This window comes from Stegastes partitus, unplaced genomic scaffold (genome assembly GCF_000690725.1).
Source record: "Stegastes partitus isolate 25-593 unplaced genomic scaffold, Stegastes_partitus-1.0.2 Scaffold159, whole genome shotgun sequence".
Classification (NCBI taxonomy): domain Eukaryota; kingdom Metazoa; phylum Chordata; class Actinopteri; family Pomacentridae; genus Stegastes; species Stegastes partitus.
In genome coordinates this window covers 457,980-468,481 of record NW_007577890.1, presented here as the reverse complement: position 1 = coordinate 468,481, position 10,502 = coordinate 457,980, and the positions used below count along the sequence as shown (strand labels likewise).

The 10,502-nt window shown below is 38.9% G+C and overlaps 1 protein-coding gene across 1 annotated transcript in view; it reads left to right on the top strand.

Annotated features, from left to right (window-relative positions):
* The window catches only part of ccdc93 (CCC complex scaffolding subunit CCDC93), a 33,221-nt gene extending 25,753 nt beyond the window's left edge, over positions 1-7,468 (top strand). The window contains exons 18-23 of the mRNA XM_008279446.1: positions 1,925-2,033; positions 2,162-2,244; positions 2,586-2,623; positions 2,776-2,860; positions 3,957-4,070; positions 6,860-7,468. Coding sequence (XP_008277668.1) covers positions 1,925-2,033; positions 2,162-2,244; positions 2,586-2,623; positions 2,776-2,860; positions 3,957-4,070; positions 6,860-6,916 — 486 coding nt within the window. The 3' untranslated portion in view covers positions 6,917-7,468. The remainder of the gene's footprint in view (positions 1-1,924; positions 2,034-2,161; positions 2,245-2,585; positions 2,624-2,775; positions 2,861-3,956; positions 4,071-6,859) is intronic.
* The last annotated feature ends 3,034 nt before the right edge of the window (positions 7,469-10,502 follow it).

Here is a 10,502-nt window from a genome sequence, read left to right as displayed (position 1 = left end):
CACACACACACACCCAATCCACGTCTGGGATTATAGCCCCTGAACATGGGATGCTATTTCAACATTTGTTGTGACTACTTCTTGCAGTGGATTAATCCACATAGGTGTGTTATAGGTAAATATTTGAGGCAGCAAGAATTTAATTTTTAAGAAAAAAAAAAAAATTAAGAAAATTAAATTACAGTGTGTGTGTTCCTGATAATGAATAACCCAGTGCAACAGTGCAATTGACTGATATGTTTTAACAGTTTTTGGACACAAGATACTGGAAGATAGACAGTATCAGACACCATCCACAGTCGCGTACATGCAGTGTTTGTTTTGGGTTTTAAAGTCCCTCTCCAGTCATTAATTACGCTCATCTCCATCCATCCATCCATTATCTCTACACCTTAATCCTCACTAGAGTTGTGGGGGAGCTGGAGTCTATCCCAGCTGACTCAGGGTGAGGGCAGGTTCACCTGGACAGGTCTAAGTTCATCTCTGTGCATCAAAATGTAGCCGTTTCGTCCATTAAAATTCTTTCTTCCTGCCTCAACATTGCTTAGATGTAGCTTTAAACTGTTGCCATAACTCACTCTACTGCGGGTGGAAGAATCATCATTAACATGAACAAACTGGAATCTGTCTGATAAATATGATGTAATCTAGTTTAGTGCAGTTCCTTTAAGCCCAATTAAACATTCCAGTCTCTGTAATAAGATGCTGTGATCCACTGGATCAAATGTGGCACTGAGATCCAGCAGAACAAGTACAGAAACTAGTCCACTGTCTGAAGCTATAAGATCATTGGTGACCTTCACCAGTGCTGTCTCTGTACTACGAGGGAGGTTAGATATGGGCCTATAGTTTATTAAAACACCTGGATCTAGAGTAGGCTTTTTCAGTAGGGGTTTGATTACATTAACCTTAAAAACCTGCAGCATGTAGCCTGTTAATGAGGAGAAGTTTATCATGTCTAATATTGGAGTGTTAATTAAAGGAAAGATTTCCTTGAACAGTCTAGTTGGGATAGGGTCTAACAGACATGTTGCTTGTTCAGATGAAGTAATATTTAAGAGATATACAGCAGAGAAGCAGTCCAAGTATAAATCTGGTCCTATGGATGTATCCAGAGCTGCTGCACCTAAAGACATGTTAATGATTTTTTGCCTAATATTCAAAACTTTATCAATGCAGAAGGTCATAAAGTCTTCACTGCTGAGAGCTAAAGGAACTTCAGGCTCTACAGAGCTGTGACTCTTTGTCAGCCTGGCTACAGTGCTGAACAGAAACCTGGGGTTGTTCTTCTTGTCCTCAATTAAGGATGAATAATAAGCAGCTCTCGTCATGTGGATCACTTTTTTATTGGCTAACTGAGATTCTTCTGAGTTTGAAGAGTGCCACTGTCTTTCCAGCCTTCTTGATTTCTGTTTTAAGATGTACAGCTGTTGAGTATACCATGGAGCTATTTTATTATTATTTGTGGGCTGCTTTTTCAATGGGGCAACAGCATCAATTGATGAACGCAGTAAAGCTGCAGTTCTATCAACAAGATTATCCACCTGTGTGGAACTAAGATTAGAGGAGCTGCTCTCCGTTGTGTTGGCATTGAAGTAAATAATAGTGGAATCATTTCCTTAAATGTAGTTATTGTTTTATCAGATAAACGTGCTGGAGTGGAACTCTTTGGTAGGTGCTCCATAGTTCATTATTGTAAAATGAAATGTTAATACTGTCAGTACATTTTTTTGAGTTTTACTTGAGTAAAAGCTTGAATGTAGGACCTGTAATGGATTATTTTTGCACTGAAATACTACATTTTTTATTTGACTAAATGATCGAAATAGTTCTTTCACCACTGGTTATATCATTTTCTATGAGCTTTTGGCATTTAAAAAACTGCTTTAACATGAATCACTCAGATTCCCTTCATTCTACACAGGCTCGGAGAAACCGTGAGATCGCCATCTTGCAGAGGAAGCTTGATGAGGTGCCAAGCCGGGCCGAACTGACACAGTACCAGAAGAGATTTATCGAACTCTACAGCCTAGGTGGGTTTCTGATTTGCATCTGGTCTAATCGGCATTTGTCATCAGAAAACTCTGTTCTCCTTTCACAAATGGCCTTCTAAAAAAAACATGTAAGATATTAAATCTGCGCTCATTCTTGTGACTTTCAGTTTCTGCTACACACAAAGAAACAAAGCAGTTCTTCACGCTGTATAACACATTGGATGACAAGAAGGTCTACCTGGAGAAGGAGGCAAGCTACCACAGCAGTCATTTGTCAGCAACATGTAAAATACTTGGCAATGTTTAGTGTTGCAAACTACTTGCTTTTTGGTTAGTATCGCTTCTTTTGACAACTTTGACAACCATTTGGATTGGAGATCACTTAGGTAAAGACATTAGCTCTTTCTGTTCGTGGACCTTTTATATGGTTTTTACATTTATGTGCTGTAAACAAAAGTTAGGTACTCCGTGCTACAGCAGCTTCTCCATTTGTAAAATATAAAATATATAATATGAATATATTTGATTAATTAAGCAAATTAAAGGTAAATATCTAAATATAACTGTTAAAAAATATGTTTATTTCTTTAGGTGAATTTGCTGAATTCCATTCATGACAACTTCCAACAGTAAGTATAAACACTGTCATTTGTTGTATGAAACATGAAACACTGATGTAGTCATAGGGAAGACCACAGCTTTGTTTCAGCAGCAGCGTCTGTCAGAGTGTTTCTTTGCTGTGTTCAGTGAATATGTTCTAAACTACTATACTTCTGTCCAGAGCCATGTCGTCTGCAGCAGCCAAGGAGCAGTTCCTCAGACAAATGGAACAAATAGTGGAGGGAATTAAACAGAGTCGCATTAAGGTAATAGTCTCTCTGTAAAGGGATCATTCTGTCATCACAGCTTGGCTTCCCTTTTCGTAAGTGTGGCTGTTATGAGAATGTTGCGAAAGTATAAATCTGAAAGTCCACAATTTTTGTCACTAAATTGTGTTCCATAAAGAAACAAAAATCTAATGAATGATTTGACATTATCATACCATTCGCTTCATATTATGAGCTATTGCTATGTGAGCCTAAACAAACTAAAGTTAGCCTTTGTGAAACTTGGGTGTGGGCATTTCCACAACCATAACATTATCATGTTGTTAATGTAAAATACACTAGCACTATTTTCCCCTGAACTGTGTATACCTCTGGATTTCTGTCTTTGAGTTACTTGGATTAGTGTGAGGTGCTTCCTTGTTCATTCCAAATTATCTGTGAGATGGCTTACATTCTTGCTTGTGATTGTCTGTGATTTGTTGCTCATCATCAGTTCAGATGAAGTATATCTCCACACCATCCCTCCCTGTGTATTCAATTACACAATTCTCAGTGGACTGTTGCTGCACCTACATTTCCTGCACGCATTCCACATAATGTTGTTGTCTGACTCCAGCACCCACAGCATCTACCGTTTCCTACTACCTACTAGATGTGTAACGGGATATAAAATTCACAGTTTGGTATAAACTTTGTTTTGGGAGTCATGTTCGGTACATTTTTGGTATAGTAGAGAGAATTTCAGGTCAGTAATGTGAATAATGCAAATTTGCCTTGCCATGTTGACTTTGAAGAGTGCTGAACCCATGATGAGCCAAAGGGCGCTCAGTTTTACTCGTCACAAAGTCATTACGTCAAGTTAGGCGGTTACAGGAAAGTGAATATAATTTGCCAATTTGTGTTGTAAACATTACAGACTCTTGCAGAAACAGCACAAACGTAATCAGTAACCAGGATATTAGTATTTATGATGTAAATGAGAATATAAATGAAGTGGTTTCTCTGTGCTACATGTAAATATCCTGAATTTGTTTACAATAGGTATGAGCCTCATAACTGGGATCATAGTGTACATGTGAGCACAATTTTTCACTTGTTACTGTTGCTCAAGTGTTAAAGCCTGTTTATTTTCCAGATGGAGAAGAAAAAGCAGGAAAACAAAATGAGGAGAGATCAGCTGAACGATGAGTACCTGGAGCTGCTTGACAAGCAGAGGCTGTACTTCAAAACTGTCAAGGAGTTTAAAGAGGTAACAAAAACACATATCAGCACCACACATATGCTTCATTATGTGTATGGGAGGACATTTAAAGTCAGAATACAGTCATTATAATAAAAGAAGAATGCGACCATTCAGTAAACACACAACAGAAACCAGGAGTTTACATGCACTGTATGAAAAGACATAAAAACTTTTTTTTCTCACTGTCTGACATTAAATTAGACAAAACTTTTCCTGTTTTAGGATCATCTGGCCTTCAACAAATAGTTTGAAGGTAAAGTAATCTTAGAGTATGTAAACCTCTGACTTTGAAGAAAGTCATAAAAATTTCTCTCTCTCATTATTCTGGCATTTAGCAAATAAAAATAATGTTGGTAATCCTAATTGACCTAAAACAGGAAATGTTTAGTCTGATTTAATGTCAGACAGTGAGAAAAAAATGGTTTTATGTCTTACAGTGTATGTAAACTTCTGGTTTCAACTGTGTATTGGAATCATACTATGGTATTTTAACTGATAGAAAGAAACTGATGTGGGATGCAGGTATAAGTCATTTCAGGTGGCTTTGTCCTTCCCCCCTACTATCTGTATGAAACTGTTTTCTACAAACACAGCCAGCTCTGAGCAGCAAGATAGCACATGCAAATGTCAACTTTTGCCAAGGATTTGAATCATGCATTGAGGCCAACCTGCTATTGCTTTATTTTTTACCACTGTAGCCACTGTAAAGCTAAATCAGCTCCTCTCGAAAACTGCTTCAGTGGGGCATTAGAACTCAAGGTAGAGCATATTGAAGGACTGTCGTATTAGACATAATTAGTTATAGCTGGATGTACCTAAAATGAGAATATTAAGTGTTTATTAGACAACTGACTCTTAGTTTGTGATGTCACTATAAAATAACTGAGTAATGAGTGAGAAACCAGGGTCATGCTATGGAAATGTCTGCCACGACATTTTGCATGAAATTACTTGTGCTGTTGTGCTATAGGTTTCTAGATTTTATTTATTTTTTTCAGGGTTAGTATTAATATCTGAATATTACAAAAAGCTACTGTCCAGTATTCTTGGTTTAAGAAGTAACCTGTTAACAGGAGGAGGTAATGACATAGAGACATATGTACGTATCTTCTTCCCCTTATAACGACACTCACTGGCCACTTTATTAGGTACACCTGTCCAACTGCTCGTTAACGCAAATTTCTAATCAGCCAATCACATGGTCAAAACGATCTGCTGCAGTTCAAACTGAGTATCAGAGTGGGGAAAAAGGTGATTTAAGTGACTTTGGACGTGGCATGGTTGTTGGTGGCAGACGGGCTGGTCTGAGTATTTCAGACTTACTGGGATTTTCAAGCACAACCATGTCTAGGGTTTACAGAGAATGGTTTGAAAAAGAGGAAATATCCAATGAGCAGCAGTTCTGTGGGCGCAAATGCCTTGTTGATGCCAGAGGTTAGAGGAGAATGGCCAGACTGGTTTGAGCTGATAGAAAGGCAACAGTAACTCAAATAACTACTCATTACAACCAAGGTATGCAGAATAGCATCTCTGAACACACAACATGTCGAACCTTGAGGCAGATGGGCTACAGCAGCAGAAGACCACACCGGGTGCCACTCCTGTCAGCTAAGAACAGGAAACTGAGGCTACAATTCACACAGGCTCACCAAAATTGGACAATAGAAGATTGGAAAAGCGTTGCCTGGTCTGATGAGTCTCCATTTCTGCTGCGACATTCGGATGATAGGGTCAGAATTTGGCGTCAACAACATGAAAGCATGGATCCATCCTGCCTTGTATCAACGGTTCGGGCTGCTGGTGTTGGTGTAATGGTGTTGGACATGTTTTTTTGGCACACTTTGGGCCCCTTGGTACCAATTGAGCATCGTGTCAACGCCACAGCCTACCTGAGTATTGTTGCTGACCATGTCCATCCCTTTATGACCACAGTGTACCCATCTTCTGATGGCTACTTCCAGCCATGTCATAAAGCGCCAATCATCTCAGACTGGTTTCTTGAACATGACAATGAGTTCACTGTACTCCAATGGCCTCCACAGTCGCCAGATCTCAATCCAATAGAGCACCTTTGGGATGTGGTGGAACGGGAGATTCGCATCATGGATGTGCAGCTGACAAATCTGCAGCAACTGCGTCTTGCTATCATGTCAATGTGGAGCAAAATCTCTGTGGAATGTTTCTAGTACCTTGTTGAATCTATGCCATGAAGGATTAAGGCAGTTCTGAAGGCAAAAGGGGGTCTAACCCGGTACTAGCAAGGTGTACCTAATAAGGTGGCTGGTTAGTGTATATACCAGTATTGACAATAACCATAATATTTAAAAAATGAAATAATGATATCATGATAATATTACAAATATGACAATTTTATAAATATTCATGCTCCAGAAATTATCTGACTGCCACAAAACATAGGAGCAATATGCAGCACACTTTAGTTACAAACTCTCTCCACTTCCCAACACTCAAACTATCACTGTGTGAACTTAAAAGCTACCAAAATGAGCTGTATGGGTTTTATTTTTTGTTATCATGTGAATGATCATGTTATGCAGGAGAGGGGCACACAGTTAACCTCATTAAGCATTTTGATCATTATAATTTGACACATTTATATTTGATAACAGATCAACGCCACTGGTCAAAAAATATCTAAAAATTATTCAAAGAATGAACTGTATATCAGATAGCAGAAAAAACTATTTTAAAGGCAAAGCAGCACTTTGCAAATACAATCTTGTGAATGCCTTGTAACAGTAATGACAAATATTCCTTTTTTCCCCCAACACCAGGAGTGTCGGAAGAATGAGATGCTGCTGTCCAAGCTGAGAGCTAAGGGAGCCTCTTAGCCAAGATGTTACTGTTGGCATGTGTTTTTGTTTAAAGTGAAATATGGAAACTGATCACAGATGAACTATACCAGTATAAAGTGTTTTTGTAACATTCCACATTTTCTGACACAGTTAGTAACAGACCAAGACCTGGGTGTTAAGCTTCACTGCACTGCCAGTATATGCTGATATCTAGTCAAGAAGTCACGGCGTGTTTAATGATGTCTGGCCACTTTTTGCTGTGGGGCTGTACAAATAAAGCTCTTTGTAGCTGATTTAATCAGAACTCAACTAATATTAAGTTGTACTGGAAGCTGCACCAGTTGTGAAATGTGCTCCCACATTTTTATGTAGATCATAAAGTGGTGCTGCAACAGAGAAGAGATACCATCAAAAGAGTGGATGTTTGATGTTTCCAAATGCAGCTTCAAATGAATGATTTGCCATTGACACTGTTCTTGCATACGTGAGAAGTTTGTCTTATAGGTATAGCCTCTGTCGTCGTCCAATGACAATGTATGATCAGTGTTATGTGAATAAAAGTATGCTTCTATTAAAACTTGAAATACATTTGGCTTTACTAATCTCTGATAGGTTGTTACTGTCAGACACTGCTCATTGAAGTCAGCGTGCTATCACAAGTGACCAGAGTGTAGTAAAAAGTCACATAATGAATCTGTGAAGAAAACATCCTGTGTGTTGTCGAACGCTTTAAATCTCCTGGTACACATGAAAAAGCTTTCCAAATAAACACAGTGGATACAACTAGGACATCTACCAGCTCTGGAGGTGGATATAGAAGACTGCGTATATGAGTATATTTCAAGATTCATTTTGCGGATTATGGTTAACTCAACAACATAAAACAGTTTATTAAGCTTAACACCAGAGCAACAGTGGGAATATATAATCTTCAATCAAACTTTAGATAATACCGTTATTGCAAGTCAAATGCAGTCCAAAGTGCTTCACAAGGACTTGGCTCGATTGTGGACTCTCAGAATATCTGAGTGCTATACACAGTGTTCAACAGAGGTGAGTACTCTTCTGTGAAATATCCTAGAATATCAGATGATCCTACAATGCATCACTGCTCAGTAACAGCTTTACTTCTGAGTTGACAAATAGAGTATTTGCAGGGCAAATAGCAACAAATAATTCTTTAGAAAAATTATATTGAAAATACAGGTCCCAAGTACAACAAGTGGCTACACCTGTTACACAAGTTAGAAAATGAATGATGACTGAAACTAAACCAAGTTCACCTGTCACGTCCAATCAGCAAAACTGCATCGACCTGTAGACACCAGCACTTTCTCAGTTTTGGATCTATAGGCTGTGACTGCACGACTACATCAAGGCTTCATGTGGAAAGGAATTCCCAAAGGAAAGAATCAACAGTGTGAGACATGACAAAGATGGAAAAGGATACAGGAAGATCGTCGACCAACTAAAGGTCTGTGGAAACACAGTTACAGCAGCAATCAAAGGTATAAAACAAGCCATAGTACCACGAGTCAAAGATTCTGTCCTCCTAAAATGACACCATGGATAATATGCTACTTCTACAATCTAGATGTGGAAAACACATGGGCAGGGACATCACAGGTGGCACAGGGGTTACCAGTGGAGATCAGAGTTTCTGTGGCAGCTCATACACTTTGAAGGACAATACATAATCTCAGCCTCTAAGGACGGTGACCAAGAAACAAACAAAAAAAACCTTGCTAGCTGTCTGGTACAAAGCTGCAAGATTAAACTTTGCTGATGAACATGACAAGATGCCTGATTTATATTTATTGGTCAGACAAAACCGAGATAAATGTGAAAATTACAGGTCTTCCTGCGCTTGTATGGCTTTATGACCTTTGGACATGCTTGAAGTTTGACTTACTGATTTGTTTCATCTGACTTAATTGATAAATGAAACGCCAATGAAAGCTTGTGCAGTGTTTCCTAATGACATTGCCCAAGGGCGGCATGTACAAGTCCTGTTTGTCCTTTTGTTATCCTGTTTCAACAAAGCCACTTCTATAAAGCTTTACAAGCCAGTCTGAATTTTTTCCAGTTTCTACATGGAAACTGTATAATCAATAGTTAGCTAAAAATGTAGCAAAATCATAGCCCCTTACTGCTTCAATGTGAGCCATTCTGAATGAGCAGCTGCCTCACTGTCCACCAGGTTTGTGTACTTTCTGGAGCTGGTTCTGCTAACTCTACAATGTCTGAGCCACAAGCAAAGCTCATCAAATGTTCTGCTGGTGACTGCCAGAGTGAACAGAAGTATTTATGCACACCCAGCATCTGAGGAACTGAACACACAGTGGATGACTTTAATTATTTATGGCAGTGTCCCCACAACAAGTGGAAAATCGTTAGCACCTTGTGCAGCTACAGTGGCTGACATTACCGTTAGCTTTGATTGTTCACTGGGAAGAGCTCTGTGGAAACTTCAATGCAGTGGAACATTCACAGATGCTACAAACGTTAAGAGCAATAAGATGCCCATAAACAAGGACTGAGTGGGTTATTGTGTTTTCATGTCACCTGGTGTGGTTTCAGTGAAACCTAAACCTATCAGCTGTTTGCTTCTCTCCTGCTCCTGATTTTATGACAGCAGAATTCTAAATAAAGCTGTTCTCATTCTGTTTCTGTTATCAGGCAATAGAACAAGTACAAAATAGTGACTAAAGCTCAGCCCATGAACACTACATGTTAACATGAAGTCACGTAATAGCCATTTCCAAACTGCTGCTCTGCACCACAAAATTACTGACTTCATAACAGAATGCTCTGACAAACTCACCAGACACATGATTTAAAAAACAATGGCTGTACTGTGAACTTGGCAGTATTTACAACAGACATGACTGCTCAGAGAGAAAGTTAGACGGGCCAGTGTCTCACACACTGATTCACATCTATTTTGCCAGTCACATCAAGGCCAGTTCATGCTTTCTATATGTTCACAAGTTAGAAACTGTGTGCAACTATATGCATGGCATACATTTTGTCATCCAACCAAGTCTGCAAGGGTCCATGCTGATCCCTCTGTGGGTGTCTGCATGCAGGACAAAATTTGTGACCTCATGTACTGAGATTTGTCATCAGTCCTAACTTTTCTTGGGGTTCTAATTGTACATATTTTGACCATTGTGCCATTTAGAAGTAATATTGTGTGATATATGCGATGAATTACTTTGTCACTGTCATGTTCTGGTTTATCTTTTAAATGATCCGATTCATGAATGGCACAAAAGTTAACATCTCATCATTTGCAGATAAAGAATTACTTAAAGCTGGAGGAATCAAAGGAACTGTCCGCAACCCGCTGTGGTGTCATGATGTTACGTTGACATAATCCGCACAAGCCCACTCCTATATTGCCGTACCTGGGGGTAGACACTGGAATAGTGACACAACATTGGCACCTTTAAGTCAAACCACGAATTACAACATTGACCTCTGAAATTTGCATCCAGCCATACAGTTGTTGAATGTTAAATTATGATGTGACATGCTTGTGATGCTGTGCAACTTTTTCATTTATGTTTGTTTGTTTGTTTATTTATTTATTTGCATTTTTAGTATCTTGACACCACAA